This window comes from Pipistrellus hanaki (genome assembly GCF_964339955.1).
Source record: "Pipistrellus hanaki genome assembly, chromosome: 5".
NCBI lineage: Eukaryota > Metazoa > Chordata > Mammalia > Chiroptera > Vespertilionidae > Pipistrellus > Pipistrellus hanaki.
Genome location: NC_140507.1, coordinates 71,618,007 through 71,637,356, shown reverse-complemented (window position 1 = coordinate 71,637,356; position 19,350 = coordinate 71,618,007). Strand labels below are relative to the sequence as shown.

Sequence of the window (19,350 nt, the reverse complement as noted above, 5' to 3'; positions counted from 1 at the left end):
CCTTCCACCGCCAGACAAACTGGATCAGAAACTCAGAGTAGGTCCCAGTAGGTCCCTAATGATGCTGGTGCCCACCAATGTTCTAGAACCATTGGTTGGGTCTATGCATTCTGCATTTAAGATAGGCAGCCTGGTGTGGCTCAGAGGTCATGGTTCGATTCCAGGTCAGGGCACTTGCTGGGTTGTGGGTTTGATCCAGTAGGGGTTATGCAGGAGGGAGCTGATCAATGATTATCATCATTGATGCATATCTCTCCCTCTCCCTCTCTCTGAAATTAATAAAAGTATTTTAAATAGGAGCCCAGGTGGTTCTGAGCCACATGTTTGGAGAACCCCACTTTGAGAAACACTGGTGGGAACTTGAAAATGAGCCATACATTCCAGAAGCACCTACCTGTGTCCTAGGTCTTCCCAGATCTCCATTCCTTCCCTCCCCTCCTGTGTCCTTCACTGGAAGGCCTTGCCCAAGCTGCTCCAAGTGTACCCCAAGCCTAACTGTTCAGCAAAGACCCAGAAACTTCCTTGTTTGGAACTGCTAGCTGAGTGGGAATGGAAAAAAAAACATACCTGTCAACAATCTCATCCAAGAAGCCAGTGTCTTCCGTGTGATTTGACAAGTGTGTCATGATAATTACAGCTCCATCCCACATGAGTTAGAAATAGAATATTTCTGAATATGCCTGTCAGAAGTGCATTGAACAAAAAAAAAGGAAAGGCAATTAAAAAATGGATTTGGCATAAATCGTGATTAAAAAGGCTTCCAGGAGTAGGATGAGCCTACGATGTAAGGCAGGGGCTGCTACCATAGATGGAGTTACGAAGGCTCTGTCCTTTCCATCTCCACAGTCAGCAAGTCTTTCCTGCAGGCAGATTAAGTCCCAGGAAGCAAACAGAAAGAAAATACATCTCACAGAAGCAGGATTCTCAGCTGGGGGCAGTTTTGCTCTCCAGGAGACACTAGGCCAAGTCTGGGGACATCTGTGGTGGTTGCTCCTGACTGAGTGGGTTGGGGCCAGGGATAGCCCCACAGAGATAAGCCGGCCCCAGTGTCAGCACTGCTAAGACTGAGAACCCCACCTGCTGGAACTGCCAGCACACACGGCCTAGATAAATGTGTCAAACCAATGTCCCAGACCATTTTGCCATCAGCAAAAATAATTGTTCACTGGCTCTAGAGTGCCCTTGTAAATCTTTCAGCAAAGATTTCACCCCAACTTGGGTAACTTGAAAACCCCAAACTGATGGCTTCCCCCACCCCAGTCCTCCCTCGTGCAAACTGATGATTTCAAAGTTGGAGCAAAATGATGGAGCTCACTGAATGTGACCCTTGTAGATAAGAAGCTGAGGCCACCAGGTGGCGCACCAGCTCCATAACCTCTCCACCACCTAAATCCTTGGAGAGGCACACAGAGCATCAGGACCAGAAAGATGCCGAATCTATCATGAAACTACCTAGGTTTGGACCTAAAAATGATTCAATTCTGGGTATTAATGTGTGATTCTAGAGCTGGTTTTCCTCTCAGAGGTATAAGTCCTTACAACCAGGGACGCCTGCTAGGCTCTGTGTTGTGATGGGACCACCATTCAGAATGTGAAACCTGCCTGCCCAGCTTAGCTCAATGGTTGAGTGTTGACCTATGAACCTGAAGGTCATGGTTCAATTCCAGGTCAGGGCACATGCTTGGGTTACAGGCTCCAACCTCAGTATGGGGTGCGGAGGAGGCAGCCAATCCATGGTTATCTCTCATCATTGATGTTTCTGTCTTCCTCTCTCCTCTCTAAAATCAATTAAAAATGTGTGTGTGTGTATATATATTTAATTTTTTTAAGTATATTTTATTGATTTCTTACAGAGAGGAAAGGAGAGGGATAGAAAGCTAGAAGCATCGATGAGAGAGAAACATCAACCAGCCGCCTCATGCACACCCCCCACTGGGGATGTGCCCGCAATCAATGTACATGCCCTTGACTGGAATCGAACCCAGGACCTTTCAGTCCACAGGCAGATGCTCTAACCACTGAGCCAAACCGGTTTTGGCAAAAATATATATATATTTTAAAATATGAATCCTTTCAGTGGTGAGGTTGAAATTCTGCTCAGCTCATAGCTGTTCCTAAGTCTTACAAGCTCTGGTAGATTTGGGGAGTCTGTTCTGTATTCTTTTTAATTATTGTGCTTAATTTTATCAAAATGTAACATGCATACATGAAAGTGCACACATTATAAGCAAACAGCTCGATGAATTTCCACAAAGGGAACAAACCCATGTCATGAGCACCCAGACCAAGAACAGAACCTGACCAGCCCCTGTCATGGCCCCTCCAGTCATTACCACCCCAAAGGGCAGCTGCCCCAGCGTTCTATGCTGCAGGTTAGCTTTGTCTGATTTTGAAATGTACACAAATGGAAGCTATTAAAGACAAAGCTATAAAGATTGTAGAAGAAAATACATGATTTGGGATAGACAAACTTTCTTAAAGAGAACACAAAGCACTGATGGTTAATTTTATATGTCTACTTGGCTAGGTTACATTATCAGATATTTGGTCAAAATCCAGTCTAGATATTGCCAGGAAGGTGTTTTAGAAGAAATTAACATTGAAATGAGTCTACTTTGAGTAGAGAAGATTAGCCTCTATTACGTAGGTGGACTGCATCTAATCAGTTGAAGGCTTCAAAAGAAAAGACTGAAGTTCTCTTCAAAGAAGAGAGAATTCTGCATCTAGACTGGAGCTGCAACATCCACTCTTCTTGAGGCTTCAGCCTGCCGGTATGTCCTCTAAAGTTCAGATTTGCCAGCCCCCAAGACCATATGAACCAATTCCTTAAAGTAAATCTATCATCTATTTTCCTTATTCTATTTCTCTGGGACCCTGACTAATTCAGGCTCTAACCATTTTTTTTTTAATTCAACAAATAGACCCTACCTGGTTTGGCTCAGTGGATAGAGCATCAGCCTGCAGACTCAAAGGTCCTAGGTTTGATTCTGGTCAAGGGCACATGCCCAGGTTATGGGTTCCATCCCCAGTGGGGGTATGCAGGAGGCAGCCGATCAATTATTCTCTTTCATCATTGATGTTTCTATCTCTCCCTCTCCCTTCCTCTCTGAAATCAACAAATTGAATGCACTAAAAGTGAGGGAAAGGCAGCTTGGGGGAGAGAGAATAGGGTAAAGGAGGGCTAAATGGTAATGGAAGGAGACTTGACTTGGGGTGGTAAACACAATACAATATACAGATGAGGTGTTGTAGAATTGTATACCTGAAACCTATATAATTTTTAAAAAATATATTTTATTGATTTTTTACAGAGAGGAAGGGAGACAGATAGCCAGAAATGTCGATGAGAGAGAAACATTGACCAGCCGCCTCCTTCACACCCCTCACTGGGGATGTGCCCGCAACCAACGTACATGCCCTTGACCGGAATCAAACCTGGGACCTTTCTGTCTGTAGACCGACGCTCTACCACTGAGCCAAACCAGTTTTGGCTGAAACCTATATAATTTTATTAAGCAATGTTACCCCAATAATTTTCAATTTTTAAAAAGTGGATTGAGCATCATCCCATACACCAAGAGATCATTGGTGTGATTCCCTGTCAGGATATATGCCTGGGTTGCAGGTTGGATCCCCAGTAGGGATTGTGCAGGAGACAGCCCATCAACAATGTTTCTCTCATTGATGTCTTTATCTCCCTTTCCCTTCCTCTCTCTAAAAAAAGAAAATAAAATCAATGAAATTATATATATATATATATATATATATATATATATATATACACACACACACACACACACACACACACACACACACAAAAGTGAGCCATGGAGTGGGTTAGTTTTGTGTTTTACATTTGTAATATATATTTGACAAAAATATAAATTACTCCCATGCTCTAACCAACTCAGCTACCTGGCCAGGGCTGTCACTTATTTCTTAAGCCTGTCCATGTGTCTTTCACTGTGGAAAAAATTTTAAATACACAGTCAAATTTGTTGGTAGTTTTTCTATCATACCATCCCATACACAAGTCTTGGAGCCTAGGACTCTTTCAAAAATATGTCTTGAATGAATAAAAACCAAACACTTATGCAGCTCCTTCTCTGAGCAGCCTGGCTCTCTAATCATGAATAAATATTGCACCTCCTGAATTCTTCTATAGGAAGGAGTCATCCTGTGGGCATTTACTTGGTGTGCTAGTATTACAAGTGATTATTTTTGTTGATGTGAATGATGGAAACCAGAAAAAAAGTCAAGGCACTTTGTGTCTACTAATAAAAATGGCTACCACCTATAGCATGCTAATCATAAAGCAGGCAGAGAGTGGCATCCAATATTAAAAGCTCACAGCTATCACATACTTTACTTATGCAAAACCGAACTGTCTTTTGACACCTCCAATCTCTGTACCTCTGCCAGTCATTCCTATTTTAGTGAACAACACCAGCAGTCACTCTGACACCTCCCCCATTGCAGCCCACCCAGGCAAACCAGGGCCAAGTCCTGTCAATTCACCCTCCAAGGTATTTCTCAAATTCACCCACCCTTGACAATGCCTTCATCTAAACTAGCTTCCATTCTTGCCCATGTGATTTTTAATGGGTCTCCCTGCTTTTACGCTGGCTCCCCTACAATTCAGTCTTTCTTTACAAAGAGGTCACAATAACCTTAAAACATAAATTGGATGATGATCTTCATCTGTTTATTTTATTTTTATAGTTTTTAAAATATATTTTTATTGATTTCAGAGAGGAAGGGAGAGGTAGAGAGAGAGAAGCATCAATGATGAGAGAGAATTATTGATTGGCTGCCTCCTACATGCCCCTTACTGGGGATACAACCCTCAAACTGGGCATGTGCCCTGACCTGGAATCAAACCATAACCTCTTGGTTCATAGGTCTATGCTCAACCACTGAGCCATGCCAGCCAGGCAGATTCAACATATTTTAACAGAATCATTTGGTTATTGTGTCAAAGCTGCCAATAGGTCAAGTCAGATGAAGACTGTGAATTGACTATTGACATTTTTTAGATGAAAAGAATGGAATGTTGAAAAAGAAATGTTGCTTTACTTGCCTTTATAAAAGTTACCAGACTTATGAAAAAGATAGTTGCATTCATTTGTTAACTAAAATCTTATTTTCAGCTTACCCTGAGCCAGCCATAGGAAGAGATACTAAGAATAAGATGGATAATGCTACAACATGAATGAAACTTGAGGAAATTATGCTCAATGAAATAAGTCAGACACAGAAAGTCAAATACTGTATGGGGAGGAGTCAGATTCATAGAGACAGAAAGTAGATATTGGGTGCCAGAGACTGGGAGGACAAGGAGGCTTAATGTCTGGGGTGCAGGCTCAGTCCCCAGTAGGGAGTGTACAGGAGCAGCCATTCAATGATTCGCTCTCATCGATGTTTCTATCTCTCCCCCTCTCTCTTCCTCTCTGAAATAAATAAAAACATATTTTTTAAAAATATATATTTTATTGATTTTTCACAGAGAGGAAGAGAGAGGGATAGAGAGTTAGAAACGTCGATGAGAGAGAATCATCGAACAGCTGCCTCTTGCACACCCCCTACTGGGGATGTGCCCGCAACCAAGGTACCTGCCCTTGACCGGAATCGAACCCAGGACCTTTCAGTCCGCAGGCTGACGCTCTATCCACTGAGCCAAACCGGTGCCGGCTAAAAATATATTTTAAAAAATATATCTGTGTGACTCACTTGGATGAGTCTTGCCCCATGCACAGAGAAGTCACTGGTTCGATTCCTAAAAAGGGGACATGCCCGGGTTTCAGGTCCAATCCCTGGTAATAGGCATGCAGGAGGCAGCCACTTGTTTCTTTCTCCCTCTCCCTGATTATCTCTCTAAAACAAATCAATAAAACAATGGAAATATATCTTTAAAAATAAATATGTCCCAGTTTGGCTCAGCGGATAGAATGTCAGCCTGCAGATCAAAGGGTCCCGGGTTTGATTCCGGTCAAGGACATGATACTTTCGTTGCAAGCTCCTCTCCAGCCCAAACCTTGGTCAGGGATTGTACAGGAGGCAACCAATCGATGTGTTTCTCTCACATTGATGTTTTTCTCTCTGTCTTTCCCTCTCTCTTCTACTCTCTCTAAAAATCAATGAAAAAATACCCTTGGGTGAGGATAAACAACAAAAAAAAATGTCAGATCTGTCACATCTCTGATCAAAACTCTACAGTGATTTTCCAATTTCCCTCAAAGTCCTTTTAATATGATTTAAGGCCTTCTTTTTATCTCCAAATACACTTCCCCACATCACTGTGTTTTGGCCACACTGGCATTCTTACACACTCATGCCTAAATGTGTATGTCTATGTGAAATGCTATTATCCTCTTAACTAACTTCTTCACGTTCAAGTTTTTGCTCAAATAACTATTTATGGCATCTTCTTCTAAGTAGAAATCCACCACCCTTACTAGCTCTATTATTCTAGAGCACTTGTCACCTTCTGATATAATTCCATTTGTTTTGTTTATCCATTATTTTCCTTGTCTTCTCCTATGTAAGCTCCAAAAGGGAGATCTTTATTTTGCTCATAGATGTTCTAGGAAAGGTCCTGGCACATACTAGTCAGCAGAGATGTTGAATCGATAAATCTTCTTCTTCTTCTTCTTCTTCTTCTTCTTCTTCTTCTTCTTCTTCTTCTTCTTCTATTTTTTTAAAAAATATTTTTATTGATTATAAAAAATATTTTTAGTTGGTCCGAAGGTTGTGGGTTATTGTTAAGCTGATTAACATTGATTTTAAAAAATATTTTTATTAGAGAGGAAGGATAGAAAGTTAGAAACATCGATGATGAAAGAATCATCGATCAGCTGCTTCCTGCACACCCCCTACTGATGATGTGCCTGCAACCAAGGTACATGCCCTTGACTGGAATCGAACCTGGGACCTTTCAGTCCACAGGCCAACGCTCTATCCACTGAGCCAAACCGGTCTCGGCCTTCTTATTTTTTATTAGCAAAGATGGACATTTATTGAAGAGCAAGTACAGGTTCCCACGTGGGGAAGGGGAGAATCTCACAGTACAGACTCCCATGTGGGAGGGGGAGAGAGTCCCCTAAATCTGCTTCTTATGCCTACAAAAAGGGCATCAGCAGCAAGGACGCTCGGGGAGAGACAGCCTCCTGTAGGAAATCGTGTCCCGCAGGTGGCCAAGGCTCAATCTGAGCGGGATTCAGCACCAAGTGCCCCTGGACAGCTCTGGAAGCCAAACCCTGCCGGAACTGTTCTATTGGGGTTGTAGTTTCCCGCCGGAGCTGCCCCAGGCTGTACCTACCGCTTTAGCTAGGAAACTACTTTTCCGCGTTGGTAGGAGAGGCGGGGTCTCAGGATGAGTGGCAGGCATTGCAGCCAATTAATGGGTTGTCTAAGCCCGCGGTGCTTGGGAAGGCCAATAGGCAGGGGTGTAGGCGGGGCGTGAACTGCGCCTCGCCGACCCGGGCCTCCACCTGGGGCGCCGCTGTAGGGTCTGGACCGCGCTACCTTTGAGCGGCGGGAGGCTCCGGCGGGGCGGGCCTTTCGCAGGTATGTGTGGGCCGGGGGCCGGGGCCGGGGCTGAGCCGGGGCAGGACCGCGGCCTGGGGGCAGGGGCGGGGCCGGGCCCTGGCGGAAACTGTGCAGCCCGTTAACCCAGGCCCGGCAAGGCATCTGCTCTTTATTGGCAAGATCTGTGTGATTTGCGGTGGTTCCACCTGCAGAGCGTGAGTTGTCCCCACTGGGGAGGGGCCGTGTGAGCCCTGTCCTCTGCGGGGCGCCTGGTGCCTCGCGGGGCATACAGAAGGCGCTCAGTACGTGCTAAATAAATGAATGAGTCGTCCGGTTCTCCGCTCAGTCCTCGCTTTGAGAGCGCCAAGGCCACCCTCACCCCCACTCCACAGACTGGGTCCTAGGGACTCCTAGCAGGTATTTGTTGGCCGCCTACTGTGTACCTGGCTTTGGGCTGGGAAAAACAGAGCCGCTGTCCCCACAGATGTCGCAGACGAGGGCCAGTGCAGACATTCCGGGACTTAAATTTGTAGTTCTCTGTAGCACATATAATGCCAGGAAAATGCCAGGCAGTGGGATGGGAGAGACCCCCTACTGATGGCATCTGAGCTGAGACCTGGAGAGCTCACTGAAGTGGGGGGGGGGGGGGGGTTGGGCAGTGAGAACTGGGAGGTTGGGTGAAAACGTGAGGACAGGGAGCAGCCAAGGTCCCTCAGGCTAACGGTGACATTTTCAGGTCCAGAGGGAAACCTGCTCCACACTGGCTCATTGAGTCATGTAAAGAAGGCCACATGCTTCAGCACATCCATTTGCTCTGCCAGCCGTTACTGAATCTCTGTTGTGCACCAGGCATCTGGGTAGGTACAGGGGACACTGTTTTGGGTGGAAGTCGCCAGGGGAGGCTCTTCTCTGGGGTCCTGGAAGTAGTGACTTGAAAGACAAGATGTCATTGGAAGGTCATAGAGGGACATGTTCCAGCCTGAGAGTAGTACAAGCCACGCAAAGGCCTCGAGACAAGAGTGGACTTGGCACACGTGGGACCACAAAGGCCAGAGGGAGTGAGGTGAAGCAGGAGCCGATGGCCTGGAGCCTTCACCTCAGGGCAGAGCATTGGGATTTTACGTGAGGTCTGTAGGGAACCAATGGAACACCACCACCTGATAGAACATTCTGCAACAATGGAAACATTCTCTGTGCTGTCCAATGTGGTGTCATTAGACTCGCATGGTTACTGAGCACCTGAAATACAGGTAGTTCAGCTGAGGGGCTGAATTTTATGTTTTCTTTACTTTTTTTTTTTTCTAATATATTTTATTGATTTTTTACAGAGAGGAAGGGAGAGAGATAGAGAGTTAGAAACATCGATGAGAGAGAGTCATAGATCAGCTGCCTCTTGCACACCCCCTACTGGGGATATGCCCGCAACCAAGGTACATGCCCTTGACTGGAATTGAACCCGGGACCCTGCAGTCCCCAAGCCAACGCTCTATCCATTGAGCCAAACAGGTCTCGGCCGTTTTCTTGACTTTTAACGTAAACAGACGCATGTGGCGAGTGATTGCTGTACTGGACATCGCAGCCATGGATAAGTTTATGCAGGAGGCAGGGATGTGTGCCAGGCCTGGAGTGGGGTGAAGTATGAGGGGGAGGAAGGCAGGGTGGGCTTGGTCACTAGATCTGGTCAGATAATCCAATGGCTGATGCAATTGTCCCTGGTGTTTACAGTGACTGGACTGAGGCATGAGCCCCTGGTAGCACATCGTGGGACAGGAGCGTACATCCACACATGGTTTGGCCCTGCGGGGACCAGAGCAGCCCAGGCTGTCACCATGGTGAAGCTGTTAGTGGTCAAGATTCTTTGCATGGTGGGCGTGTTCTTCTTTATGCTGCTGGGTTCCCTGCTCCCCGTGAAGATCATCGAGTCCGATTTTGAGAAGGCCCACCGCTCGAAAAAGATCCTCTCGCTCTGCAACACCTTTGGAGGTGGGGTCTTTCTGGCCACCTGCTTCAATGCTTTACTGCCTGCTGTGAGGGAAAAGGTAAGAGCTCCCTGGACGGTCTCAGCCATACAATGCCAAGGCTCTCTGATGCTTTTTTCAGCTCTGACCCTGAATGTGGTGGGAGCCTTTACACCTAAGGGTGATGGAAAGTAGAAAGTGAATTTGCTGTGTGACCATGCGTTGGTTGGTGCATTTCTTCTCTAAGCCTTCCCTGGGGCTCCTAACCGGTGGGCTCATTAGTTGTTACTTAACCAGACCCTCTATCCCTGGGAGCATACACTTTGTACGGAAGTTGGCAGTTGTGGCCTCTCTTCAACTCCTGTATTAGTCAGCTACTGCTGCGGAACAAATGATAACAAATGTAACATCTTAAAACAACACACATTTATTATCTCACAGTTTCTTTGTGTCAAGGGTTGGACACTGCTTAGTTGGGTCATCTCCAGGTTCTCAGGAGGCAACGATTGAGGTGTCTCAGGGTTCAACTAGGGATGGGTCAATTTCTAAGCTAATGTAGTTGTAAGGTGGGTTGTCAGACTCAAGACCTAGTTTCTTTCTGACTGCTGGCTGAGAGCTCCCCTCAGTCCCTTGTCCAATGGGCCTCCCCAACATGGCTTCTTGCTTTATCCTCGAGTTGCAACCTGTGCCTGGATTTCTGACATTCAGATCTGTGAGATGACGCTTTTGTGTTACTTTATACTGTTAAACTTATGTTCCTTCATTACACAGCACAGGATAGTCATACAGGTGGCATAGATGAGGTTAAATTAGAGTCTTGTCTGATGGCTTCTGCACCCTCAGTACCACTTTCAGAATTGCCCCCGTTTCTTGTGTTCCTACTGTATCACCCTTCTCATCCTCCTACTTCACATCTGGCCTACTGTAATGGCCTCACTCTTTTCTATCCCCCTTCCGTGCACCTGGGCCTTTCAGGGTCCTCCAGAAACCACGCCTGTGCTGCATCCCTGCCCACAGACTTCCCACGCCTCATCAGCTCAGGTCCCTCCCAGCCCGTGCCTAGTCGTGCCACAAGCTGTGGCTTTTGTGTGTCTGTCTTGTCTTTTCCAATCCATGTTTATCCCTCTGGGTGTAGTTTGTGTTTATCGTGAGCTGGTCTTTCCCCCAGTGAGGCACACGCAGGCCTCCTTGAGACATTTAGCAAATGAATGAAATAGCTTCTCTGCAGTAGGGGTTCCCATCCAGGGGTGACTGCTCACAAGGAATATGGGGCCATGTCTAAGACATCTATGGTTGTCATGACTGGAGGTACTCCTGGCTTCAAGTGAATGGGCGTCAATAATGCTGCTTACCACCCCACAGTGCCCATGATGACCCCCACAGAGAATGACCCTGCCCAACGTCAACACCTCCCCCAACAAGTTATGACAACAAAAATGTCTCCACACATTGTGTTTCTCCCTTGAGAGCAGGATCGACCCAGTTGAGAAGTCTGTTTGTGTGTGTGAATGTGCATGGACAATCACAGGTTGTAATGAAGGTTGTGAGGGAAAGAAGAGATTGGGGCAGTAAGCAGAGATTGGGGTACCTGGTTTAGGTAGAGGACTTGGAAATTATATGTAAGCCAAGACCCAAAGCATGAGCTGTGAGTAAAACTGAAGGAGAAACATGTTGGACAGAGCCGATGGCACAGCCCCAGGGCTGGAAAGAGCTCAGTGTGTGCAAGCTTCCTTACAAATCCAGGGGAAATTAACCTGTGCTTCGAGGGGCCCACAGCCCACTTTGCTGGACAGTGTCTAAAACTGCATTGTCCAGTGTGACAGCTGCTTGGCACGGCTGGATAGTCAAGTTTCAGTGAATTACAATGAAGTACAATTCACTATGTCAGTCCTCAGCTGCGCCAGCCATGTTTCTAGTCCTTACACACAGCTAGTGGCTCCCATATTAGCACAGATAGAAAGTATATCTAGAACATTCTATTGAATGGTGCTGACTCAAGGGATCTGATGGGTGTCTGAATGTGCTGACAAGCCTTTACCTAAGAGGCTGGAGTAATGGGAACAGAGCCCCATCTGGATTATAAGGAAGCAAACCCCACGCGGGTATTGGGGCCAGAAAGGCTGGTTTATATCACAGCAGTGAAGGCCGGAAGTCCTAGATTAAGGTGACAGCAGGGCTGGGTCCTTTTGAAGCCCTGAGGGGGAATCTGCTCCATGCTTTCTCTCCACTTCTGGTGGTGGCCGGCCATCCCTGGCTTCCGACATGTCACCCCTTCTCTCTGGCTGCGTCATCACATGGAGCATCTGCGTGTGTGTCTGTCACCTCTGTCTCATAAGGACACCTGTCATTGGATTAAGAGCCTGCTGTAACCCAGGATGACCTCATCTCAGGATCTTATGTACGAGTTTCTTGGAGTGGCAAAACAAAGTACCACAGATGGGGTGGCTCAAACAACACTTACTCTCTGCCAGGGCTGGGGGCTGCAAGTCTGAACTCGGGGTGCTGGCAGGGCTGGGTCCTGCTCAGGCGTCCCTTTTCTGCTTCTCTATGGTCCTGGTGTCTCTTCCTCTTCTTGGAGTAGGGCCCACCCAACAGCCCCATTTTAACTGAATCACCTCTTTCAAGGGACTCTCTCCTCATATGGTTAGTTTTGAGGTACTAGGGGCTTAGAGATTTGAATATATGAATTTTTATTTTGAGGGAGGACACAATTCAGCCCTTAATACTTTACATATATCTACAAAGAGCCATCTTCCAAATAAGGCCACATTCTGAGGTTCTGGGTAGATGTATCTTTGGGGGCCACAATTCAGCTCACTCCGGTGAGGCCTCATGCCTCCTTTTATAATAGGGTTTTTGTTTAATCCATCAAGGATGAGCCCGTCACTACCTCCCCTTTTACTTCTCATATGAATTGGGTATGTCTGTGCTTTGCTAATTGAACAGTGATGTCAGATGAGCCCTGTTGCATTGGGTCCCTGCCTCTGAACCCCTCTCACCTCTCTTCCCGTCCCTTCCTCTCTCACATCCTCTGCTCCAGCTCCAGAAAGTTCTGACTCTTGGGCACATCACCACTGACTACCCACTGGCAGAGACCATTGTCATGTTAGGCTTCTTCATGACTGTCTTCCTGGAGCAGCTCATCCTGACCTTCCGCAAGGAGAAGCCGTCCTTCATCGACCTGGAAACCTTCAATGCCGGCTCAGACGCTGGCAGCGACTCAGAGTACGAGAGCCCCTTCATGGGGGCTGCGCGGGGCCACGCAATCTACATGGAGCCTCACACCCACAGCCACGGGCTGAATGTCCAGGAGCTGTCACACTCCAGCCCCCTCCGCCTCCTCAGCCTGGTCTTCGCTCTGTCGGCTCATTCCATCTTTGAGGGCCTGGCCCTGGGCCTGCTGGAGGAGGGGGAGAAGGTAGTGAGCCTGTTCGTGGGTGTGGCCATCCACGAGACGCTGGTAGCTGTGGCCCTAGGCATCAACATGGCCCGGAGCTCCATGCCCCTGAGGGAAGCGGCCAAGCTGGCCGTCACCGTGAGCGCCATGATCCCCCTGGGCATCAGTATTGGCCTGGGCATCGAGAGTGCACAGGGCGTGCCCAGCAGTGTGGCCTCGGTGCTGCTGCAGGGCCTGGTGGGTGGCACCTTTCTCTTCGTCACCTTCTTTGAGATTCTGGGGAAGGAACTAGAGGAGAAGAATGACCGGCTGCTCAAAGTCCTCTTCCTCGTGCTGGGCTACGCCGTGCTGGCCGGCATGGTCTTCCTCAAGTGGTGAACGTCCCCTTGCTGTCCTTGTCTGTCTTGGCCTCCTGTCCTGCCGGAGCTCTCGGGGAGCCCCCAGGTGGGAACAGGCTACATTCCCCAGCTCCCTCTCCCCCCAACAGGGAGCTCAGGCTCCAGCCGCTGTCTGCACACAGAGGCTACCCAAGACCAAGCTGCGCCCTAGATTCTACACTCCCAGCCTCAGGGCAACCCCATTGTAAAATACTTCTCTTAAAGGTATTTACCAAAGCTGTGTGGCCATGTCGACCTGGGCGTGGGGATCTGGCAACTCACATGGGAGGCAGGGCTGGGCGTCCACATGGGGTCAGGCCAAGATCCTCCTACACCACACACAACCTGGACCAGGACAGGAGCTGTGGGAGGCTCCCTGGCCTCTGTCCTCTCCCCCACTGGCTCTGCTGCTAATACCGTGTTTCCCCGAAAATAAGACATCCTCCGAAAATAAGACCTAGCGCACGGAAAGATAAGACATCCCCTGAAAATAAGACCTAGCACAACTTTGGGAGAAAAAATTAATATAAGACACTGTCTTATTTTTGAGGAAACAGGGTAGGAGGCCACCAGCATGGAGTGTCTGTTCTGTGGTTAGATGGGGCAGCTCTGTGCCTCCTGCCCCCCACAGCTTTACCACTGCAGGGACAGGCAGGGTCCTGGGTGCCTCAGGACTACCGTCTCCTCTGCCTTCTGGTGCTGTTTCCCCCCCGCTCCCCCTGGGAAGGTTGCCCTCCTGGGAGTTGGGGCTGCTGGGCCAGGGTGAGTGTGGGTTCCCTGAAGGAACAGACCCATGGGCTGAGATGTGCGGGCAGGGCCAGGAAGCAGCTTGGCTATTGATTCACAGTCCCATGTGTGCCCAGGGTCTCTGGAGTAAAATGGACTCTGCAGGCTGTGGGGCAGGGGCCAAAGACACAGACAGAGGAAGTTCCCCTCACCAGACACAAACAGAGGAAGCCAGTCCCAGGTGGTGCAAGAGAGCAGAGACTAACTGCCGAGTGCCTGGCTGGTACAAACCCTTGGTGCTATGGCAACCTCTCATTAGCTTCCATTGTTGTCCTGGCAACCTGGGGCATGCCTGGGTATTGGGAATGGGGTGAGCCTTTCCTGGGGGATTTGCTTGGCCTGGCCTGGAGGTGTGGTGGGAGAATGCTTAGGCCTGGTGACCTGGGCTAAGTTCTGCCCAGCCTCAGCTTCTCTCAGCTCTGTCCCGGCTGTTAGGACCTGCTTGCTACACCTTCCTGCGTCCTGCCTCAGCAGGGAGGCCCAGGGCCAAGCTGTGCGCCTCTCTGAAATCTCAAATTGCCCTCCTGTGCCCACCACTGCTAGGAAGAGCTACAATGGGGCCAATTAAATCCCCCAACAAGGACAGGGCCCTCTTCCCGTTGCCCTGGACTCAGTGAAGCCCTGGTCATCACACTCGCCAGGTTGGGGACCCCAGGAGCATACTGTTGCTTATCCAAAGGTGGACGCCCCAGGGGCTGGCCTGCTGCTACCTGGTCAAGGTGCAAGAAGGCATGACCTTCACAACAGCCCTGGCGCCGCCTCTGTTGTTAACTCCTACCCTGGTGCTGTCAGTGTATTGGGCCCATTTCTAGGAACTTCTATCTAAAACTTACCAGGGGCCTATCTCCCAACCCTCCATGGCCTGGTCCTGATCTCAAGCCAGAAAAATGACCCTGTGGGTGCGGGAACATCATCCTCGGCAGCATCCTAAACCTGATGCTGTGGCCTCCACCTGCCCCACTTCACCCAGGAACTGGAAGGTTCCAGCAGGGTGGGTCCACCATGGAGCCACCAGATTCTGAGTCTGCCTTCAGCTGGGGGGATGGGACAGGGCAGGGGATAGGAGAGAGGCAGCAGGGCCTGACTTGGAGGTGTGGTGGGAGATTGCTCCTTTATAGGGAGGCTCAGGGGCCCCTGTCCCCGTGAATCCAGGGGGAACCCTACATGAGGGCAGGGGGCCCCAGCTCCATGTCCCTTACCCCATCACCAAAAGTGCACACAGCAGGGTCCCTGCCCTCCTGCCAGCCATCGGCTTCCTGGGGTGGCCCTGGAGACACCAAACAGCCTGTCCTCCAAGCAGCCCCCCCTCCCCCAAAGGGGAACTTCCAAGACCATGTTTCCCCTTACTCTGAGCAGCTTCCAGACTAGCAGGCCCAGGAAGGGCATTGCCACACCAACGAGGAGGGAAGTCCCCAAGTGTCCTCTGCCCATCCTTCAGTTCGACATCACTGTCCCGGGTCCTGTCATCCTTTTTTATTTTAATTTTAATTTATTAATTTTTTACAGAGAGGAAAGGAAAAAGATAGAAACATCAGTGAGAGAGAATCATCGATCAGCTGCCTCCTGCACACCCCCTACCGGGGATGTGCCCACAACCAAGGTACATGCCCTTGACCGGAATCGAACGCGGGGCCTTCCAGTCCACAGGCCGATGCTCTATCCACTGAGCCAAACCGGTTTCAGCCTGTCATCCTTGTCTCCCCAGCTTGCCTGTGCCTATCCTGGGTTGTGGCCACTCCCAGATGTCCCTTTCTCTAGGGTCCCACCAGTCCTAGCAAATGTGCTTGTAGGCCCCGTGGTGACACTAAGGCCCTGAGATGTCTGGGGAGCAGGATGGTAGGAAAGGACATGGCCTGCCCCACTAGCTCCTGAAGGCTACCCCTCCTGCCTTCAGTGGGATCCAATGCCAGGAGCCACCATGAGCCCACCAGCTGCAGGGGGATGGTGTCTCTCAACCAGTGTGGGTCCGCTTTCCCCACTTTGGCCAAGGATCAGAACGTCTCCACAGTGAGGTAGGAAGAGTGGTTGGCCCATCTGGCAGAGGCTAAAGAAAAAACACTCATTCCTGAGGTCTGCCTGCCAATGGTGGCCAAATCCTTCCAGGGTCCTCTGAGGCCAGCCAGGCAGCGCCAGCCCCACCAGCTCTGACAAGGGAGCACGGCCATGTGGGGGCAGGAGCTTTGGCTTGACTAAGACCGCAGGTCGGTTATCACCTGAGGCCCTGGACCAGCACTCAACACAGAACGGGACATTGGCCACAAAAGGCTTCATCCATTTCTGCAACTTTTGACGTCACGTGGCCCTGGACGCGGGTTCCTCCTCAGCGGTCTCAGTGAACTCTGGTTTTCAGTCCAGGTGGTTCTGCCCCCAGGGACTCTGGGCCATGTGTGGGCACATGGGTCGTCACAGGAGGATGCTGCTGGCATTAAGTAGGGGCTGGGGGGCAGGGATGCTGCTCAGCACCCTACACTGCCCAGTACAACTTCACCCCAGAGGGTGATCCAGCCAAGTCTGCCCGCACTGGCTCACAGCACCGGCGACAGCTGGATGGAGTCAACTGGGTTCCCCTGCTTGATCTGGAGACAAAAGAGAAGCAAATTAGAAGGCAGCATCTAGACCTCACAGATTAAATCAACCATAATAACAGTGTGCCGGGGCTTCTGTTGTTGCTGTTTGTGTTCCTTGTGCAGAAGTTATCATCACGGGGCGGAGAAGGGAGAGCACCCAGTCATGGGCCTGTCTGCCTCTTCAGGGCCCCCAACGCAGGCAACTAACGGGATGGTGTTTCCCAGCACAGTACCTTCAGACCCGCTCCGGCCAGCAATAGGAGAGAGGCGTGCACCCCAGCTACCCAGCCTGGGCCCTCTCTGAGCTAACTACCAGCTTCAAGACATAGCCAGTGACCCACCAATCTGACCTTCCCAGAACCACCTGCGGGTGGGGAAGTGACTGGGGATCCCAAGGGCAGAGCGGAGCTGCTGCAGGGTGTGCGAGTGGTTCTGCGAAGACCCTAAAACCCTTCTCTGGGGTGTCAGGGTGCTTTGGCCAAATTGGACTGGAGCAGGGATACCCCCTCTTATCCCTGCCACCCTCCAGGCTTCCACAACTGCCTGGGCGAGAACAGCTGACCTGGCAGGCCTTGGTGTTCTGGCTGAGGGCTGAAGTGATTGCTGCATGCCCAGCCCGGCAGGAGAGAACCGGGTGTGGCAGGTGGGCAGTTCAGAGCCCTGGATTTTGGGTGCCTGGGAGACACTGCTGAGGCACTGCGTTTTGAGAAAAGGACACAGCCACCACGGTTGACAGGTCCTCTCCGATGAATGACCGGCTGAGCCCCTTGTGCCCAACAAGCTGGCTGCCTCTGCAGGGTCTTCCCTCAATACTGGGGTGCCAAGTCATTCACTGTGGAGGGCTGTCTGAACATGGGTATTGAGCAGCATCCCTGGACCCCACCTTCGTGCTGCGAGGAGCACCCCCAGTGTGATAATCCAGATGTCCCCAGACTGCCCAGTGTCCCCTGGGGACAGGATTGCCCCAGGAGAGATCCAGCTCAGGGAAGGCAGCTCACATTCTAGGGAGGCAGGCATGTTACATCAACATGTGATCAATATTGGGGAGCAATAAGAGCCCTAAAGAAAAAAAGCAGGGTGAAGGGAGGCGGAGACAATTTTAGCAGGGTCAATTTTAGCAACCTGGTGAGGGAGGAAGTCTGTGAGGGCTAAGTGTGAGTCACAAGACGGAAGCTTTCCCAGCAGGGGCCAGGCAGGTGGCTTTCGTCAGGACCCAGCATCTGCCACCCTGGGTTGGGGTCCAGCTCCTGCACATGCTGACCAGCAGAATTCAGGCTCATGGATGCCAGCCCATTCGTTTTTCCAAACTGGTTTTTGGCAATCTCCTTATTTTAAAATGCTGACACCAAACTTAAACACAAATGGAAACCTTGGTGGCCCAAACTGCATCGGAGAGGCCATCGTGAAGCTCGGCCTCCGCTTTGCCTGCATGATTGCATTAGTCCTGGAGTGTGAGCCGAGAGCAGAGAATTCTACCCAGCTGCCTCTCACACAGGCAGCTATGCTGGGCTGGAGTGGAGCGGAGGGGGGGGGAGGGGGGTGCCGAGGGGTAAATGAGGTAGGTTGGCCCCTGCCTGGAGCACTGAGGCAGGGAGAGGACCCATGGATTGCAAGGGCAAGCGAACTGGGACTGTGTAGGTCAGTGGTCGGCAAACTCATTAGTCAGCAGAGCCAAATATCAACAATACAACGACTGACATTTCTTTTGAGAGCCAAATTTTTTAAACTTAAACTTCTTCTAATGCCATGGTATTTTTGTGGAAGAGCCACACTAAAGGGACCAAAGAGCCGCATGTGGCTTGCGAGACGCAGTTTGCCGACCACGGGTGTAGGTGAACATCTGTCCCTTGCAGCTGAGAGGACTTCTGCAGGACATGGACAACAGAAGGCCAGGTGCCCGACCCTGAGCCGGGACCCAGAAAGCCAGAAGGCTGGGTTGTGGCTTCAGAGCCCAATGAAGTTGCAGCCGCAGTCTAGCCTCTTCCCAGCTGGGCCACCTCTGGTGAGCCGGTGAGCTGATTGCCTTCTCTGCACCTCATGTACCAGAGGGGGCACAGCTGGTGACTCCCCCATACACACCTCTATGCTCACGGCCTATGTTGAAGGCTGGGAGTTGAGCTGTCTTGATGGCCACAGGGGAGGGGGTACTTCCGTCCTAGTTTTGGGTGCTGGGGTGGGGAGTGGCCTCGGTGCCCTAGGGAGAATGAGGAGGGGACTCTCGGGCCTGTCCTCCCTGGCACTGGAGGCTGAAAGCCTGGCCTGAGAACTATAAATAGCATCTGCAGAGTGGCACTGCTGCTGTGCCCACGATCCTGTGTATGAGTCAGCCTGTCCCAGCCTGGGATGACGCCTGCAGGAGCTAGAAATCTGCCGGAGGCCAGAGGCCCAGCCCAGCACCAGCCGGTCACTCAGGAGATGAAGGCAGGCAGGCCGTTAGTGTGGTAGGGAGCTGGGCTACTGATTCAGCCCCTGTGTGCCCCATAGCCCCATGTGGATCATCCCAATTGCTCCCCAAACTCTGAGAGGCCAGACAGCAGTGATCCTTGTTCACAGATGGGGAAGCTAAGACTCAGAGGGGCACTTGGCTGGGACGTGGTGATTCAGACCAGAAGTCAGCATCTGTCTGCCCACCGGGCTGCCTCCATATCTGGCTGACAGCATTCTGAGATGAAGGGTGGGGCCAGTCCACCCTCTGAGGCACCCCACAGCGGGGAGGACAGGACAGAGGGAGGTGTGCA

The 19,350-nt window shown here is 50.4% G+C and overlaps 1 protein-coding gene across 1 annotated transcript; it reads left to right on the top strand.

Annotated features, from left to right (window-relative positions):
* The first annotated feature begins 7,431 nt into the window (after positions 1-7,431).
* SLC39A3 (solute carrier family 39 member 3) lies at positions 7,432-13,496 on the top strand. Its single transcript, XM_084884666.1, has 4 exons — positions 7,432-7,566; positions 8,264-8,384; positions 9,253-9,566; positions 12,526-13,496. The coding sequence occupies exons 3-4, from the start codon at positions 9,357-9,359 to the stop codon at positions 13,258-13,260; spliced, it is 945 nt and encodes a 314-aa protein (XP_084740792.1). The 5' UTR covers positions 7,432-7,566; positions 8,264-8,384; positions 9,253-9,356; the 3' UTR covers positions 13,261-13,496.
* The last annotated feature ends 5,854 nt before the right edge of the window (positions 13,497-19,350 follow it).

Bases quoted from the DNA above. Each gene is read 5' to 3' on its own strand.
- SLC39A3 (XM_084884666.1), top strand. From the start codon at position 9,357: ATGGTGAAGCTGTTAGTGGTCAAGATTCTTTGCATGGTGGGCGTGTTC. The intron at 9,567-12,525 runs GTAAGAGCTCCC...CCTCTGCTCCAG, and splicing joins TGCCTGCTGTGAGGGAAAAG to CTCCAGAAAGTTCTGACTCT.